Below are 19,665 nucleotides of genomic sequence, written 5' to 3'. Positions count from 1 at the left end.
GGAGACCAGTCAGAGATTATATTTAGGATACAGGACAATGTTAGAGAAAGAAAAAACAATTATAAGCTGCTCATAAGTGAAGCTGGGCTGGGTAGTAAGAGGAGGTTCCTGTTTGTTAGAACAGCAAGCTCTGGAATAATATTTCAGAAAAGTAATGGGTTCAAAATTCTAGTTTGTTTAAGATGAAACTTAAAATTCTACAGAACATACTAGGACACTTCCTCTGATAGGGAAATCTGTTGCTGACGCTAAAGCCAATCTGCTGCTATATCCTTATGAAAAGCTTCTAACATCTGTGGGGAAAACTATGAGGAAGAGCAGAGGCTGGGATAGCAGAATGTTTGAGGATAAGGTTTAGACCAAGAGGACAATGAGCAGAATTAGGCAGAGTTTTCAGCAGTTTCTCTCACAACAGATGCGTATACTAAAGTGGCTACTATTGTGAGAGAATGAGAAGCTATGTGTCCCTCCCAGTCCTCTCCTCAGTTCATGCTTACAGCTTCCCAACATGTTCAGCCAGCTGCACAGCAGATTTTGCTGATGTTCCTTCATTCCTCAGTGGTGCCTTGCTCAATGAAATTTGGCTTGTATCCCTGAGCGAGCAGGGGAAGGGCTCACTTTCACAGATTTAATTCTTTCATTTCCAAAGGGAATTACAGGGCCTTTGTTATAACTCTGGCACCAGTACCAAGCCCTTTGTTTATTTTATGGTCTGTTGTTGTGGTGTTCAAAATGTTTGTGAAAACAGAGGCCCAGTAGAGCCTTGAATTTGTTTTAAAAATACAGTTTTGCTGATATCCATGTTACTGGCTTTTAGAGGAGAGTAACCATGGCTGTAAAAGGCAGGAAGAACATTCCATTTTTAGAATTTATCTTAGGGAGTGTCTGTCTTTTGTACCTCCTGCAATACCTACCACCCTGTCTTGGCGAACTGAAGGTCTGCTTGAAAATGCTGATGGGGTGAAGGGGTCCTCCTTTCTTTGAGGTTCAGCATTAGTGCACTTAGGAGGTCCTTGCTGACTGTACTTCTGGTTCATAAGCTGTGCCTGATTGCTGTAACTCTTCCCATTCCTATTCTGAAGATAACAGATTGATTCTTTTTGTCCACAGCAAAGTACAAGCTCGTACAGCTTTCTCTGCCTATCTACGGCATGTTCAGCTCCGACTGGCGAAGGAGGCTGGCGAACAGATCCAGAATCCTGCCTGGGCTGCCAAAGAGGATGAGCAAATGGTAAGAAGCTTTGTGTTGGCTGAGAAGCCAAGTTGGAATCTACCTTGAGAGTTTTGAAGTCAGTTCCCATCCTTGCAAGTACAGAAGTCCAACTGAGATGATGGTTGTTCATCTTTGTCTAGCTGCCAGTGCTGAATTTTAATATACCAATGAGGTAGGACTGCTAACTGACCTCAGAGCAATGATTGACAGCTCTTAATGACTGGACTCTGACATTCAGGCTGCTCAGATCTCATGTTAGTTTTCCTTCACCGATTTCTGAGCTTACCTGCTCTTGAATTCTTCTCTAGAAGATTCTTTAAGAGTACTTGTCAGAATCTGGTTTGTGCTGCATTAAGCAAAGCATTCATCTACTCAAATAGAACAGGTACCCAGTTAAGCTTTTTCTCTTATGTACTGTTGTAATATATCCAGACATCTGTGTTTCTGAATCTTACTTGCATTCTAGATAAGAGGAAATTAAGGCAAAAGCCACTGAGAAGAGAAAGTAAAAGTGATGGACTTTTCTAAGCAGTATTTTGAAGTCCTGTGTTTGATATGCATGCATTTTAAAAAGTGCAGCAATCCCAGATCCTTTCACTAACCTTCCTAAAAGAGCTTTGTACAGTAGGCTCTTGAGCTTTCTGCATATATTCTCACTGAGTGCGTGTTGCAGGGAAACAGCCAGTGTAGTTCAGAGATAAAATGGTGTGTCAAGAATAATCATTCAACTCAGTGGAAAATGTTACCTCTGCTCTTTCCAAGTGGAAATTAAAATGGGCTTTTTGAGAGTCACTTTGTCTGCTGTACTGTAAAGAATAATGTTTAAAATAACAGATCAAACCAGCCTGGAGTAATGGCAGTGAGAGGCGAGCTGTGAAATCCAATAGTTTGGCTGTGAGGCTGGTCATTTATGTGTTAGCAGAGCTCCTAAGCAAAAATAAATCCAGAAACGAGATAGGAGGGATTCAAAACACCCACAGGATGCATCTTGCCTTAGGATCTGCCTTGCCATATGTTTCCCCCGCCAGAGGTCAAACAGACATGGTGAGGGACTGGAATTACATGGCTGTAGATGTAGACATCTATTGCTGTGGAGATGATGTGGCAATAGTATATAGATGAAAAATGATGAAATGGGGCTACTCACTGTAGTGGGGATACCTGACCAAGATCCCCTTTCCTGTGGTACTGCTGAGAGTTTTATGTCAGTGCACTTTTCCACAGGCTGCCTTTAACATATTGCTCGTGGGTTTTTGGAAACATTCTCCTCAGATACTGGACTTTATAGGTGTGTCACCGCATTTTACTGACTGGTTATTTTTTTCCTTTATCTGCCATGCTTTTGCGACAAACACTTCCTAAGTGTTCAAAATTCTGACCCACTTCAGGCAAGATACACCATTGTTTTTCTCCCCCACACTGGATTTATAGGGCAGTATTAAAAGTGCATACTGCACAATGCTTTTGCCTGCCAGTTTCAGCTCATTTTCTTAGGACAATGTGTTTTGTTCCTGCCAGTCCTTAGCTACTGTAGTACTTCTATTCTCTTCTCCCCACACCTTGCAGATAGCACATTGTTAACTCTGTCTCTCTTGCTTGCAGGACCTCATCATCCGCTTTCTGAAGCGAGCTGCCAGCAACCTCCGTCCGTCTTTGAGGCTGCTGCTCCCGAGCCATCACGTGGGACTAACTGATCGGCGTCGTGTCCTGGCTCGCCAGCTGGGCGAGTTCATCATCTGCTATAACAAGGTGACTTACTCTTTTTTAAATTATTTTTTTTGGTTTCTCTTTTCTTCTTAAAAAGTGTTTTGTGCAGGCTGTTTCAAAGGCACTCTTCTGTTATTTACATGATCTGCTTGCAGCTGTGCATCCAACAATGGTACTTTGTTGAAATTGTCAGATAGACAACAATATTATTACATAATATGTGCAGGCCAGTAATTATGTGCATAAAAAGAAGTGCTGAAATGAAGTGGAATTTAACTGGCAGTGTGCTTTTTCTTTGCCTTGTCTTTGATTTTTATGCTTTGTAATGCCTCTACCCACTTCTTTTTTTTTTTCTGGGGCTTCTTTAAATATATTTTGTTTTATACAGAACAGCATGAAATAAGTATTTTACTATTTACTTGGTATACTGAGGGAAAGCTACATTTCTATAGTAATGTACTCTGCACACACAGTGTAAAGGAGTTATGGGTCCTAATTTAAATAATTTTCATATCTTTAGATGTAGGTGGTGTTCTTAGCATAGTGGTTTCAACCTAATCTTAGTCCTGCAAGGACAGTTTCCCCTTTGCTTTGCCTCCTAGCATTTCTTCAGTGTTAGAAGAAGGGTAATTGAAATTCAGCTTTCAGAGGCTGCTGTGCAGAAGCCTCCAAGCTTCTACTCGTTAGGAGAGGATGTTCACTTCTGTTGCCTTGTCAGAACTGACATCTGGTAATTTGATCTGTCTAATCAAGGTTGGTATTGAACCAAATCTGTTCCAGGGAGTGCCTTGTATGCCTAATGCTCACTGAAGTACTCTGTTAGGAGGAACCACAAAACACTTGGGTGGCTCTGTGGTGAGTGAAGAATGCAGCTGCTTTGGATATAATTTCCACTCATTGTATTCAAACATTAGGATTTTCTGCTAAGTCTTGAGTAAATTCACAGATTTAAGCTGTGTAACTGGTAATAAATCAGTGCATAAACATATTTTCTCAGTTAAAACAAGTGAGAACATATCACTTGAGGTTTCAGGGTGTATGTGTTTAAGCCCTTCAGAAACTGTCAAGGGTGTGAGGTTTTTTGATTTCTGATTCCAACATACAGGCTTCTTTCATTGACTTGTAACTTCAGATTTAACAGGAACTCCTACTTGCCATTGTATATCATCTATAATGACACAGAAGAATACAGCTCCACTAAATTAAGTAAAACAGATCACATATTATCCAAACATTTACTTAAGTAGTAGAGGGTAAAGATGTCCCAAACTGGCTTTTTCTTTCTTGTCTTGAATTATGTTTCAAAAGATGTATCTGACCTTTTTTTTTTCCTGGGAATGCTCAGGGTAACAGCAGAAACAAATGGAGGTCAAGTGTGGTCAGAAAGTTTTTAAGCTGGTACTGTTATTTCAGACAGGTCTGAAGGTTTTTCTAATGAACAGATATGTTTGTATCAATCCAATCTCTAGTGCCAACCAGTTCTACTGGTGTAAAATAAACCCTTTGTATCTGAAAAGTTGCTCCCGTTTTCACCCGCAAAGGTTTACCATTTATTCCAGTATACTTCAGTGTATAAGCACATTTGCCATCTGCTGCACTGCTTTACTTTCTTAGTCTTTGCTAAATCAATGGAGTTTTGTTATGTGTATAAGCCCTCAGCAATTTGCTGCTTGACAGAAGAAATTAACTCAAGAGAACTACTAGTTCATAGTAGAAAAGATGTTGATTTTTCTACAGACATCCTTCAGTTTCTTTAAGATTAATTTTACATTTTTTCCCTCCTTCTATCTGTCTACTTCTTGGACAAATGCAAATATAAGCTGTTTGGAGGAGCTCTGTGAAAGTGGAGAGGGGACCTCGTATCTGTAAAGAATGATTTTAATTTTTTTTCCCTTCCATAGTTCCTTATGTTCTGGCAAAGGGTGTAGTTGAAGGTACAGCGCGCATTTTTGAAGACTTGACCTTTTCTCAGCAAATCAATTGTCAGGTGGAGGAATGGACTTTATTGTATGCTCAGGATGCTGTCTCTGGGGCTTTCCATATTTATTCATGTTGTTGCACATAGTAATGTTCTTTTTTTCTTAGATCCTATGGAATTGGTTTTTGTGTTCTGGGAGCTGTAGTTATGCCATGGAATATAGAAACACTCACTGATACTACTTCTTAACAGGAAACAGAGCTGATGGTTCAGAAACAACCAAAAAAGAAAGAGGAAGAGGAGGAGGGAGTGAATCCTAAAGATTTTCAGAACTTCATTGCCAGAGCAAGGTAGGAATAGATTTTATTCCCCTTAATAAATGGTCTCTCAGCCTTGATGCATTGCTCTAAAGATGATTTGATTGATCTAAAGCCTCTCCATACCTTTATTAACTGTAGGACCTGTTCCTGCTGAGGGACGGGGAGCTTGTCTTCTCATGTCTCTCTTCCAGCAACCAAACACTTGTAACATCAGCATCTGGTGCATAGAGAAGAAAATGTTTTGACCATTAAGTAACTTCCCAAAGGAAAGCAGTGGTTGCCCTGGCCTGTGTAAATTTCAAACTGCTGCTGAGTTAATGGTTTCCTCTCCTGTGCTGCTGGACCAAATAAGGCAGTACTTCGGAAGGAGAATGAAACTAGAACTGCTGCTCAGATGATCTTGAGCTGCTGTGGTTGAACAGTTGTTACAGCTCTGACTCAAATTTCTGCCCTCAGAAACAAATCTCATGCTTGCTGCCTCTCTTCAGGAATTTTCCAGGTCTGGATTTTCTGAGATGAGCAAGGAAGGGAGTTAGGCCTCTGATTTGGCCTGCTAAGGCAGTTCAGTGCAAGCAGTTACTTTAACAAAAGAAAACCAGCATTTTCTATCACTGCACTTTAGCTGCTTTAAACTTAAGAAAGTCTGGTAAGAAAGATATTTTGAAAATAGTTAAGTATTCCTTAGGGCCTGTAGCATTGTATGAAAAACAATGGTATTATAACTATCTGACTATGGAGAGGTCTGAAATTATTCAGTGAACCACAACTACGTTTTCAAAATCTCTGATTCTCGAGGACAAAAAGCAATTCCTCTTGACTCCATTATTTGGTCAATATATGACATGCCTATATAGGCAAGAACCCCTGTCAATATCTGGAGAGAGTTTACCTGCCTTTTCAATGCCCATCATCTTTTTTTTCTGTGAAGATTGATGGTCACTTCTTTTGCATGACTACTTATTAAAATGTTCTTTCTTTTTCTGTTTGGATAGCACTAATAGTGAATGATTAGAAGTGGGTGGTAGCTGAGGCATCCTAAGTAAGTTCAGGTGGTTTCACAGTCTGTCTTGATACATTCTTATGAAAACAAGTATTTTACCTTTTGCTAATATAATTGATGGAGTCGTTACTGCAACAGATTTACAGGATTGCAGAAAAATCTTCAGATAAAGATGCCTGACTACCATACACCATAGGATCTACTGCTCTTGCTAGAAATGCATATTATGTGGGCTCATGGTATGCTTTTGGTTCTCTGAACATTCTGGCCACTGAATTGTCTGTTGTGTCCTAGGCAGGTAAGTTTCCTTTTGGCCGGAAATGTTAAGAGGTAGCTGCATGGAACAGAACTGCAAATTCTTCTGTTTTCATGTTAAAGGCTACCATGTCATCATGGCCTGATGCACAGTCTAGGCTGGGGCTGGAGATTTTTGCTGGATTGTCTGACTGAGTGATATAGAATAGTTTTGCCGATGATCAGACAATTTCTAGCGATCTTTCTGCTTCTTCTGGAAGTATGAGGTGTGTTTGAAAATTCTGATATCTGACACTACTTGGCACTGTGCTTCAAGCTTAAATCAGTGAGCAAGTCATTTGGAGCCAAGCAAAAGGGATAGATTTCCACTCTGAGTGTTCATTCTGCAGTACAGTGAATGCCACAGTGGAGAAAATGGGTAATAAATGTTGCTTCTTAATTGAGATGGTCTCATTGACTAACTTTGATATCACCTGGGTGTCATTGTGCCTAGGTGTATATATGCTATGACCATTGATTCTAAACATCTTCAGTGCATTGTAAAAGCATGTACATACTGGTAAATTCATTTAAAAACTTAAAGCACCTTTCCACACACAGCTTCTCATTCTTATATTTCCTCTTCGCTTCTATTCTGGAAGAAGAAGTGAAGTTTGGATCTTCAGGGCATGCTGCAAGCTTCAGTGTATTAGCTTTAGACATGGCTTTTACCAAAGCCTAGACTAGCTAATACTAGTTACAATTGTGATATTAAGAGGATATCTTGAAAGATTCTAACTGCTGCTCTGCTAATTTATATTCCTGTGTTACATTTTCTTGTGGTGTTGCTGGTACTATACTACTTGCTTTGGTGTTTGCCGTGCCATACAGCCACTCGCTGATGCTAAGGCAACACTATAAAGCAAAAGGAAATCATGTCAGATACCAAACAAACAGAACTACAGCTTGCACAAGCTCTAATAAGAATGGCCAAGTAACTGATACTGGTTTGGGACCAATAGGTGTTTAGGATACTGGGGCTGTCCCACTTCATTCTTGTAAGGAAAATGAGAAACATATGCAAGTTTTGTGAGTTTCACAAAAAATATTGACTGTTCTGGTTGTCCTGCAGTTTTGGTTAATTAACAAGCTTTTGCCTTCTTTCCTCCTCTCCCCCCCTACTGCTGAACAGAAACTACTAATGGTGACTATAAAACAGAGGCTGAGCTGAGTTCTTTTATGAGAAAATAGCTGCTCATTCTAAAGAGCACCTGCAGACAATTCACAAATTTAGCTGTGAATGGAATCTGTCACATTGAGCTAATCTCTCCAGATGTGTTTGAAGTATTCACTTGCTCTTTATTTATCGTGGGAAGGCTCCTGAATGCCTTGAATTTTCTACTGCATAAGGAGATGGTATTTTCGTGGGAATCTCAGGTTTAACCAGGGCATATTGCCTTCCTTCTGCTCTTACCCTGTAGAACTGAGCAAATCGTTAGCTTGTCTAGTGTCACCTTTTTTTTCCTCCACTCCACTCTTCAGTTTCCTTATTGTTTATTGTCTTTGATTGTTACTTGAATGCAGAAAAGCTTAGTGTCTTCACTCTACATCCATTCTTCTCTCCTTATTGCAGTGAAAGTGACCTGGAGGAAGTACTGACATTTTACACACACAAAAACAAATCGGCAAGTGTCTTCCTAGGAACAAAATCCACAAGCACAAAACACAGCAACAGCAGTCACCAGTTAGAGAAACAGCTGCAAGGTGGTAAGTTTTGCAGGCAGTTCTGAGATGATGCTGCCCAGACAAATCTAGTTTAACTTAAGTCTATGAAAAGAGAATAACCTCTCCACAGTGTTACTGAGGTTTTCTGAGGTTGTTTATATTTTTGGGTTTTTTTTTTTCCTTTTTTAACTCATGAGACTTGCAGTCTTATGTGAAGACTAGAGGAGCTTCACTCTTGCTTTCTTTACCTGAAGTGAAATGGATTGAACTTAGACTGGTATTTATAAGGAGCCAGATATGGTAGTTCATGAATGAAATGAGAACGTGCCAACTGAAGGCAGTAAGAATTGAAATGAAATCAAGGTCTTAAATTTTGCTGCCTGCAGTGAGTGTATCCATTGAAGGGCAGAGACTGTACATTTGAGCCTAATTAGGCATTCCACGGAAGGAAGAGTGTGCCAGCCATATGTATCTAGTAGTCCATTGCTACTGTATGTGACAGCATAATTGTCATCACTGAAGTGGTGTAGTTTACAGGAAGTACTAGCAAGAAAGTCAATTACAACAAGGGTAAATTCTGCAGCATTGTTCTAGTGATATGCAGTGTTCTACTTCCTAACTCCTTGGTTTTGTTATAGAGCATCCTGAGATGGTGAAAAAAATAAATGGTGATCACCCCAAAAGTTCAGTTGCAGATTTGTCTGCAGAAGGAGCACTAAAAGGCTGTAAACCCAAAGAAGCTAAATCAAGCTGTAAGTGAACTGACTTAAATAATCATAAAAAAATTGGATGCATATACTGTTTTTAATACTGTTTTAAACAAAGGTTGGAACCTTTGGGTTCAAACAGACATCCAAATGCCCAATTTTTACTTTTAAACAAAAGAGAAGATACTGTGGAGTAGGCAGTGGGAAAGAGTTAGCTGCCCCTCCCTAGGGGGCTTGATCTAGATAAGGCAGGCTTTGAAAGAAGATATTTCTTTCAAAGAAAGAGGAGCCTCTTCTTGTCTCTGCTGGTAGATGAGGTCATTTTGGTTTCAGTGGGTCTGAAAGTAGGCATTTGGTGTGTTGATACTATCAAAGGACCTAAAAAGCAGATTTTTCCTCATATAGTATCTTCATTATCTTTGTATAGTTCCAGAAGGACTCACCTTCTCCTTAAAAGCTGAAGTGAAATTACCTCAGTGCAGCCCTCCTGGTGCTTCTTCCTCTGTTCCTGGTGCCGTGGTGCAGAGAAGTACCAGCTCTTGGATGCCAGCTCAGCCTGCAACCTCTGAAAATCCAAAGGTGTCTGGTCAGCCTTCACTGCTGGCTCCTCCAGCTGGTCCCAGACTGATTCAGTCCTCACCCCCACTACACTCCTTGCAGAGCACAGCACCTGACAGCTCTTCTGTCCCCACACACCCGGTGTCCACTGACACTTGTAGCCTTGCAGGGTTACATCGTCGTGCTGGTAACTACACCACTGGCCCATTCTCATCTTTCCAGAGAGCTGTTCAGATCTACAGCCAAAGATTGTCCCGAATACCCTCTGCAAAAGTAGGTGAGTGTTCTGGGATTCATAATAACCTCTGCTAGTTCAGTACAGAGACTGTGGAATAGGTAGAAATTTTACATTTCCAGAATTGAGTCTTGTTGGATGGTGCTAAATTTCTTACAGAAAGCAGGAGTACAGGATGCGGCCCTTGTTATGTAGATGCCCTTTTATTGACCAAATGAACAGGCAATCATAAAATCATTTGGGTTGAAAAAGACCTTTCAGGTCACCAAGCCCAAAAATTAACACTACCATGTCCAGTATTAACCAGGTCCTGAAGAGCTGCATTTACATGTCTTTTAAAATCTTCATGGTCTGTGACTCAACCACTTCCTTGCAGCCTGTTCCAGTGCTTGACAACCCTTTTGGTGGAGAAATTTTTCCTAATATTCAGTCTAAACCTTCCCTGGTACAACTTGAGGCCACTTTCTTTTGTCCTGTTGTTTGCTATTTGGGAGAGGAGGCTGACCCCTGCCTCACAAAAAACTCTTTTCTGATAGTTGTAGTGATAAGGAACTCAGCCTTTGAACTTTTTCAAAAAGAGCTGTGAAATTAAGTATTGTATATTTTCTTTATTATGTTACTGATCTCATCTATCTTTAGTGGGTTTAATGCTGTTCTCATAAGCAGAAGTCCTATCTCAGTCTGTGTGTTGTTCTCAGTTCTCTGGTTGTCTATCAAGCATAGAAAACTTGTAATGAAACCTCGTAAGTGTTGAATACTTAAAGATGTGTCAAGACCTCCAGAAAAGAAGGATCCTGAATGAATCATTACAATATCTCGTTCTCTAGGGTGTTTCAGCACTGCCATATCCAAGGGTATCCCAAAAACAAGATTTAGAGACCTCTCATCTATCATGCTGTGGTAGAATTTAGTTAAGCAATGCAGCTTTAGAGTGTAAAGAACCTGAAGTGTAGGAGAAACTGTAGCAATTTGCATGTAGGCTGTAATCTATTTGGAAACTTTGGGGAACCACATACAGGCTAACAGCTGTGATCCTGATAATACTAATTTTTTTTTTTGTACTTTGATAGTATTTATTTGTTCTCGGTTGTGTGTCAGGGTGAGCACACGTTTGCTAGGGTTGAACCCCTCAAGCATTAAAATACATCTTGCTTCCCAACTGAGTAGCTTACTTAAAGAGATCCATTTGTTTTTAAGGAAAAACTTTACAGATTTAACTTGGGTAACAGCTGCCAATGTCTCTGGAATTGGATGCCATTAGATACATTATAATAAAGAGAATACAGGTTTGGAATTGCTAATTGTTCATTTGGGCAATACCTATGCAGAATAGTATTCAGTATTCTTGGTGTCTCATCCACTTTAGCGTGTCTGATGAGCAGGCTGAGGGTCTGACATGGCTCATGAAGCACATTGAAATGTTTGTTTGGTAGGTCTCCAGCGCAGTTCAAGTGGGCAGTGTGTGGGCTCAGCCAGGATGCACAAAGATGCAGAACATCCTTCCCAGGGCAAACGCCACGGGCCCAGTGTGGCAGCAGCAGAACTGCAGCAGTTGGCAGAAAAGCAAGCAGCCTGCCAGTATTCCCCAGCAAGCCACGTCAGTCTCGTTACACAGCAGGTATGTAAGCACTGAGGTAGAGTCCCTGTGCAAGGGACAAGATTGTTACAGGCTTCTGTGTGAGCACTGGGCTGGGCTGAGAGATGCTGCAACCAGTAAATCTCATGAAAATTCATCTCTGTCCTGTTGTTTCAAAGTGTTTACAGTCACCAAAATTTTGATTTTCTGTGAGATGACAAGAATGTCTTGAAGCCATTTTAGAGGTGAAAAGGCAGAGGATTAGAAAATATGTTAAAAAAATGGAATCCATGCTTTGTCTTACTAGACAATAAACCAAAGTCTTCTCAGATTTGTATTCCCATGGAATTTGCTTCCTTCTTCCTCCAGTGTGTCACCACAGTGCTGGCATGAAAGTCTGCAGAATGGGTTCTGATGTAAATTCTGTATTCCAATAGTACTGTAAAGACCGATTGAAGTACTTACTAGCATGGGGAATGATGTCAAACATGGTGATACATGATTGAGTTCTGATAGACTTGCACTTAGTTTCATATTTCATGTTGAATTACGTCCTAAATGGCTACATACTAACAATTTTTTTGCTTTATAATATGATATAGTTGAACACATCAAAGGTGTTCAAGTTGAGCACTTCTTAGTTAATTAAGCTGCCAACTGCAGATTTTCTAGCATAGGCACTTTGCCTTGGACAGTAATTTTTTTTTCTCTCTACTTGCTGGAGACAAATGATTTGTGTCTTAGTTTGATTCTTGTATTTTGGAATTACTGTTTTAGTGGTTATGTTTTGCTGAGTTTTCTGAGGCATGTTTAATAGTTGCAACAGCTGCTGGTATTTGCTTCTCTTTGCTTCTTCCAATTTTATTTTTATATGTTTGGATTTTGAATAACTGATTATGCTACTGGCAATGTATTTCAAAATGTGGGTACATATTTAACTTTAGGAAGCTGAATAGATTTTTCTTTGCAGATAGGTCTTCAGTTTTTAAAGACTATGTCAAAAAATAAAGTCCCTTCTTGTTGATGGACTCGGGAGAGAATGTGAGCACTGGCCATACTAGTGATGCTGAGGCCTGGTCTTGTGTAAGGCCAGATCCTATTTAGACAATTTGTTTTTGTTTGCTTGTCTAGTAATACTCAGAGCTATCGGTCTTGTTTGCAGCTGGTTTTAAGTGAAATGTTGTCAGTAAAACTGTTTAAAAACTTTGATAGTGAAACATTTTCATTCAGGAAATGCTGATTTGTTGGAAGCTAAATATATGATGGAAACTGCCTCCTTGGATAAAAGTTACTATCTAAACGAATACTTGGGAAAAAATTGGAAATGCATCTATTTCATTTCAGTCTTTCCAGAGAAGAACTTTGAAAAATAAGATCATAGACTTTTTTTCCCCTAAAATCATTCATTACCCATTCTGCTTCAACTGTTGTGGTTTGTTAGGTCTGTCTAGAGAGCCCAGTGTGTCTTCTTGCAGCCATTTGTGTAGCTATTCAATAATTTTTAAACTCCTGTATTCTTACCATGGCTAATTACTCCTAGATAAATTAGGAAGTATAAAAGGGGAGGTTAAGAGGGGAATTCAGAAAGATCTGCATGGGAAGGGCAGTGCAGTTTCCTGAGCACAGCTGTGTTGGGTAGCAAAGGAGCATACTCTGGCAGCTGAAACCTGTTTACCTAGCAGTCAGTCAGTGTAGGTATACTCAGGAGTGAAAGTGGCTGTGAAGTGCACGGAAACGTATTGGCTGCAGTGAATGTGTCTGCATTGCTTTTGCTTCTCGCTTCTTCCAAGATGCTTTCCCAAAGAAGAGGTGCGAATTGGATAGTAGGAGAATGATGGTGCTAATTTGCTTTGCAACAAGCAAACAAAAGATACTCAGCTCCTAGCAGACTGCTGATTTTCTGACTCTGCTATATTTTGTATTCAACTATGCAGTGTTTGCACAGGCTTTGTTTCAGCAGTGAAATATAGAAACGTGTTGGGTTATGTCTTTGTCATCTTCTGTCATCATGAAAAAGATCTGTGTAGAAAGGAATTCACAAGTCAATGAGAAGTTTAGAGCTGGAGTTCTATCTGACAATGAATTTCCTTCTTGAGCCTGTGTCCATTCAGTTCTAGACATTTGCTCTCTACTGTGATTTTTCTGGCCATATTTTTTAAATAATGCCTTTGGAGAGATGAAATCTGAAATGTGCGTAGTATGAAAATTTGGATTTAGTTGAGAACAATTTTTAAGGCAATCTGTTTCTTCAGTGCTGAATTTATAGCACATAGCAATTTCTAAGCTGAGACCATTATTTTTAAGCACTCTTGAAACAGTGATGTTTTGGAAGGTTCAGATGTAGCTGCAAATCCCAGTGTATCATAACTAAAGCATGCAGTAACTGCTCATGTTTTTTTTTTTTTTCCTTTCACATGGACACATTCTACTCTTCTGTCAGTCATTAAACAGTAATTTCAATTATTTTTTGATCCAGCCTGGATTTTAAATCCTGTCTTGCAAGAAGGGCCCAGGGGTTTTGTGAGAAGACAGGGCTGCCATGACAACAAGGGCAGTAAGAGGTATCAGCATACAATAAAACATAATAGTAGGAAGGCATGGCTTGTTGTTGAGGGACCTGAAACCAGGATATTGGACTTTGAACTGCTAAGCATGGATGTGGATTGGAAGCAGGGGCATTGAATAAATAGAAGTGCAGGAATTGCAGAGTAGGCTGGTAGTTTGGAAAGTGATTTGCAGAAGAACAGGTACTGTTGAAGCTACCTGGGAGTGTTGGCACGGTTTTAGATATGGGTAGACCAGGATTTGGCCTGAACCAGGAAGAGGGAAGGCAGAGACAGATGAGACAGAGAAATATGTGGGAGAGGATTTAGTAAACACCTGGAGAGAACTGGAAAGTCAAAGACTACTGGTATGAGATGAAAGGGGGAAAGGCTTGAGATGGGAGTGTTTGAGGGTACTGGGTTATGAAACTCTGATGGCTTTAGGAAAGGAGAATTAAAGGATGGAAAACTGAGAGGAGAGTAGAGAAAGGGCTCATATCAGGGTCACTTAATTAAACAGGGCGCTACTTTCCTGTACATTTCTAGACAGGAAACTCTGAATTGTTGTTTTCCCTCTTTTCACTGTGTTTAAACCACTTGAAATATGATAGTATTTTTTAAAAAACATTCTTAAATAAATTGGCATGAAGATTAGAACATTACTTACCTAATAATAAAAATAGTACGATTGTTTAAAGCCATTCCAGAAACTTGGAGTTAGTCTACCTTGTTGGAAAGTACCTGGCTGGTATGAAAAGGACTTGATATATGGATTTAATTATGTTTCATGATAAGATTAGGACCATTGATTTGGATGGGGTGTATGAAAGAGTGACTTGAAAATACTGGTGTTGCTGTGGACTGTATTTTTGTGGGGGATTTTGGTTTGTGTGTTTTGGTTTTTTTCCCCTTGAGGGCAAGAACTTCTATGTGAGAGTTGAATGCATTGGTTCCCTGTGTTGTACCAAGCTGTGTCTTGTAGGCTGGGTTTCTCTGAATACATACCTCCTTCCAAGAGCAGCTGGGACGCTTATTTTCCATTCCTGTTTTTGTGAGAATTGCTTCTGGTATCCATATAGTAGTGTGGGTCTCTGGGGTTCCCAGGAATGTAGCCTCAGCAGCTGTGCTTGGAATGGTGTTGTCATTCTGATTGGGAATCCATCTCTGTCCCTCTCCAATTCCTGCTGTTCTTCACTGCTTTCTACCCATGTGCAAAGCACCTGTTTTGTGTTTCCTCTTTTACACTCTTGTTTTCTGGCCTCTGTATTAAATTAGTTTATTATTAAGTTATTTTCTATTGACATAATTTTATTGATGTTATTGATACTACTTTATTATTTATTACTAAAATACTAATGTCCAGAGGGAAAAATTTAAGTATCTGGTGAACTTTGAAAAAGATGTTTAAGATCTATCCTCTTAAGAAAACAAGATTTTTGTGTTTACCTTGGCTTTCTGTCTTGTCAGTCCTTTCCATTCACTTCTGAAAGATAGGAACGTCACACTGATACTCATAAAATATACAATTCTTAGCATATGAGAGATGAGGAAGGTAAAGCCTTACTGATGTGCAGTTTTGTTCTGTGATAGTTTTCAGTCCTCACAGACAGTGGCACAAAGTGTGTAGGAACATTTTGCCTTTCATTAAGTTGTGTTTCTACTATTTCTATTTTTTTTTCCTAATAATAAAGCTCATTTTGAGATTATGACAATAGTAGGAGTTAGGTACCTCTATCCATACTATTTCAGACATAGCCTGATTTTTGCAGTATTTGCAATCTAACTATAGTACTCTACAGCATCCAAAAATAGGAAAGTGTGCATCTTGTTAGCTACCCAATGTGTCTGGGAGTGAGCAACAGAGGTGTCTATGGTAAATGTGCCTTTCAGGGTCCAGCATGAACCAGGTAAAGCAGTGGCTGAGTGGGCTAATAAGGAGGTATCTGATCTCCAATGGCCATAAGAAAGTGAGTAATCTATTATGTCCTATCTATTAGAGTTTTTTGAACTGAGAAAAATAACTCTCAGTTTAACTTGCTCATATTCAAACTTCCAAAAAGGTTTTTTATTAGCTTTCAGCAAGTGCTGTTAAGATGTCAGGTGTCTGTAGGGTGATAAAGGAAGTTTTACTACAGGTCAAAAAAAGGCAAAAAGCAAACAAAAAATAACTAGTCCATTTGCTGTATAGCAAGGGGATGACTGAAGATGCATAATACAGAATGTACATGATCCAGTGTAGAATTAAAGGTTTGAAAGGAGGAGGTTCATAAGGACATTATTAAGGCATTTTATTACTTAAAGAATGAATTTGAAAGCAAGTTATTGCCAAGTAATATAGGGTGTGAATTTAGAGTAAATTAACTATTCTCTAGTGTTCATCCATGTTTGTGCAGCTCATGTTTACTACATGAGGTAATTTCTTGTTACCTTCAGTGTAATGTGGGCTGCAAGAGTCCCATGTTCAGTTACAATGAACTTAGGTGTGTGCTGTAAACTTAAACTTGTGCCTGCCTCCTGGGAATTTGTCACTATGATTGCATTCTTTTTTTGATTGTTATGAGTAAAACTAGTAGAAGTTTAAGAGCTGTCTTAATTGGGCTAGACACTGGCAGATGAAATTCAGTGTTTACAATTAACTGACTACATGATAAGCAATAATTTTAACCTCTTGAATGATTAATCTAAACTTTATTTCTTTAGGGAAGAAAAAAGAATATTTCATTGAAATCTCAGTTCAGATACCTGTTTTGAGTTAAACAGAAAAGTCAGCAAAGAAAACTGATTAGTGTGTTTAAGGAACAGGATTGGATATATATGTTTTAGTGTAAGCATCAATTGCACAACCTATATTTCTAAAGTGAATTTAGGAGAAATAACTGTTTAAAGTTATTGACTGCAAATGCAGTTTTAATGAGATGGCAAAAATGAAGTTTTTTGAGGGAGGAGACAAGTGTGAAGGAATCACATAGAGCAATGAAAGACAAGGTAAATAAAGTTTATTTTATTCATGTTTCTCATAATAAGTAGAGGATATTCAGTTTAGCAAGAAGATATTGGAGTAAAAAATGATAGTAAAAGTGAATAGTTATTGTCACAGAATTTATTTCCTTTCTGAAACTTCTGAAAAATTAGTAGGCCATAGTTTAATCAGAGAGAATAATGAGCATTTTGCAAATGATAGATCCCTAGGTTTTACCATACAGAAATAAAAAAAACATTTGCCTTATCAATAAGATGTTTGTTATATGCATGGAAATTTTTTTTTCACCTTCTGAGATGTCAGACAGGATAGTGAGTTTGCTGGGCCATTGATCTGAACTGACCTTTTCTACTGAAGAACATGTGCTGTGCTGGTGCTTCCATGTTTGAGATTTTATTTGTTAACATTGCTTTACTGTAGTCAATCTTTTCATTATGATAAGTGGGTTTCTGAGACAGTATGTGAGGAGCTCAGTATATGAAATTGGTGATTTCCCTAGTTATGTCAATTGGATGCTTGCTAATTATTTTTACAAAGTGATGATGTCTTTGTTAATATGTGCAGTGTAGCGGTTAATGGTGCATGGTAAAACAGTTTTTCAGTTTCCCAAAATGTTCTTGTTCAGTTTGCCCATTGCCTCGTGTGAACCTAAGATGGTGACAGTACTGTTGGGGAAACAAGGCAGGTATGTTGGTGGTGAGTTGGGGAATGAGGCCTGAAGATAGAGTTCAGCAAGCCCATTTCATTGGAGAGGAGTTTTATTGCCTTTCTTGCCTTGATTTTATGATGTAGAGCTCTTAGTACTTTGTGACTTCTGGACAGCTGAACTAAGAGGGATATTTTACCTGTACCTAGTGTAAGCCATTGGTGTTTCTTGATGGACAGATGGATGAAGGCTTATCCAGGCTACTTTTCCTTTTATTCCAGGCTTTAATCTGAAGTCTTTATTTCATGTGTGTTTAGCATAAAATATTTCCATGTGTTTGCATTGCAAGACTTTCTGCAGGGAGGACATGAAAATACACAGCATGTGTGTACATCCAGAGCCAGGTGGCTGGATCCTGGCTGCATATGAGTATTTTTCTTTGTAAATAGCATGCTACTTCTTTCTGAAGCATGCTGTAAGGTAAAAATTCTTCTGCAATGCTGTATCTGTGTGAGGTCCCTATCACTGCCTGGTGATGGGGGGGAGCTGGAGTTGATATCTAGCAGGCTGTAGCACTTCATAGTTATTAATGCTAGGGAGCTGAAGAATGTGTTGAGTTGGCCAGCTTGACCAAGAGAAGGAGGGGAAACCTGGTGGGAGCTCTGACTCTGTGTGTGTGGGGGAGAGTAAGAGATTTCAGGTCCCAGCAATCATCAGGAATAGCTCCAATTCATGCAGCCGGGGAGTTTAATCACAGGGATAACATCAGACCACCCAGGCAAGGGCTATAGAGAGCTGCCTCCTTCTGTGCTATGCAGCCAGTCAGTGCCCAAGATCCAGCAGCCAGGATTCCTGCAAACATACTGACAGATCCAGTGGAGGATGGGGCATTTGTCTTATTCTATGTTTTTCATTTAGACAGAAGGTGGAAATGAGCAAGAAGCAGGTGAATTTGCTAAACCTTAGGGCCAGGGAGAGGGAGTGAGGAAGAATTGAATGGAGCATTTTACAGTGTCCCAGAGGGATGCTGTATATGCTACGGGAATCTCAAAATAATGAGCTTCATCGTAACATCAGCTACAGCAATATTGGAAGCCACACCACTCCTCATTTAACTGTCTTAGTTACACAGTGTGGAACCCTTGCCTGCCTCGTCCTCAACAGAGCAAGCTTCCAGTCTGCCAAAATGCACTGTACAGGTCCCAGTGGGCATCAGCTCTTTACTGTCTACACCTGAACAGCACAGCAAGGGCATTACTTTTAGGGTGCAGCAAATATTTACAGAAATTTGGTGAGGCTGTTTTCCCCACTGAGGAATTTTGGGGTTTTTTCAGTGATGATCTCTTGATTTGACTCAACCCACTTTATCTGAGTCTTAGTTTTAGTTTCCTTATTGTGACCATTTCTTTGGTTTTTACACTCCCACTGATGGAGAGAATGGGAAGTGTAAAGAAAAAAGGCATCTTACTGTAATTAGTGAGAGAAGCAAGAAGCAGGCAATCACCTCTGAGGGACATTTTTCTTTCCTCTCTCACACCTCTGCACTGCTGCAGGGCCCCATCTTCTCACTCAAGCTGTTCACACAGGAGCTGGAATTACTTTTATTACTACTGATTTGTAGCAGCACTAGTAATGTAACCAGTTGGTCTCAGCAGAGGTTGTAGGAAGTGAAGATATCACTGTACTTTCTGCAGTGCTTATGTTGAACTTCTTCTGCTCTGAGGCTCCACAGGGAATAGAAGCAGAGGGTTTTGTTATGATGCAGCAACATCTGCAGATAGTCACCAAACAGGCCAGGCTGAGCGGCTAGGTCTCATGTTATGGGAAAGATTACACCCTGATCATCAAACTTTTGGCAGGATTGTGCCTTGTAAAAATCACTCCCACTGGAAGTTTTGAGGCAGAGTGTCTAAATGAAAGCCTGACTTTTTTAGGAGAAGGAAGAGGGGGAGTTCAACCATCCACTGCAGCAGCACTAACTTGAATTTTCTTTTTTCATTGTTAAATGGATGCATATGCTGGAGACACTACAAAGGAATTTGCAAGTTTGTCAGGTTTCCCAGGAATGTCTTTGGCAGGTCTTTGTCTGGAACGTTTTCTGGAGACTGGAACACTTGTGCTCTGTATGCATATGTATATCCTGTAAGCTGGTAAGCTCAGAGAGCAAAGAAGGAATGTCACAGGCCTTTGGCCAGATCAGCCTTGGTACACACACAGATTTCACACTTTCCCAGCCTGTTAGCCCCAGTTCTTCCCTCCTGGCCAGTTGTTACTGCAAATTCAAATCTGTACATAAAATGAAG

At 39.7% G+C, this 19,665-nt stretch overlaps 1 protein-coding gene across 8 annotated transcripts in view; it reads left to right on the top strand.

The window, feature by feature from the left end:
• TTLL5 (tubulin tyrosine ligase like 5) overlaps positions 1 to 19,665 on the top strand; it is a 131,267-nt gene that overhangs the window by 47,919 nt on the left and 63,683 nt on the right. For all 8 annotated transcript variants that reach the window (XR_008437431.1, XM_053979192.1, XM_053979189.1 and 5 more), the window contains 7 exons: positions 1,111 to 1,231; positions 2,816 to 2,962; positions 5,091 to 5,188; positions 8,026 to 8,159; positions 8,756 to 8,869; positions 9,252 to 9,659; positions 11,051 to 11,235. Coding sequence is in view for 7 of the 8 variants with exons in the window: in XM_053979192.1 (XP_053835167.1) it covers positions 1,111 to 1,231; positions 2,816 to 2,962; positions 5,091 to 5,188; positions 8,026 to 8,159; positions 8,756 to 8,869; positions 9,252 to 9,659; positions 11,051 to 11,235 (1,207 nt within the window). In the remaining variant the exon portion in view is untranslated. The remainder of the gene's footprint in view (positions 1 to 1,110; positions 1,232 to 2,815; positions 2,963 to 5,090; positions 5,189 to 8,025; positions 8,160 to 8,755; positions 8,870 to 9,251; positions 9,660 to 11,050; positions 11,236 to 19,665) is intronic.

Source organism: Vidua macroura, chromosome 6 (genome assembly GCF_024509145.1).
Source record: "Vidua macroura isolate BioBank_ID:100142 chromosome 6, ASM2450914v1, whole genome shotgun sequence".
In the NCBI taxonomy this organism is placed as follows: Eukaryota; Metazoa; Chordata; class Aves; order Passeriformes; family Viduidae; genus Vidua; species Vidua macroura.
The sequence above is the reverse complement of the archived record's forward strand: the minus strand, read 5'-3'. Positions and strand labels throughout refer to the sequence as shown.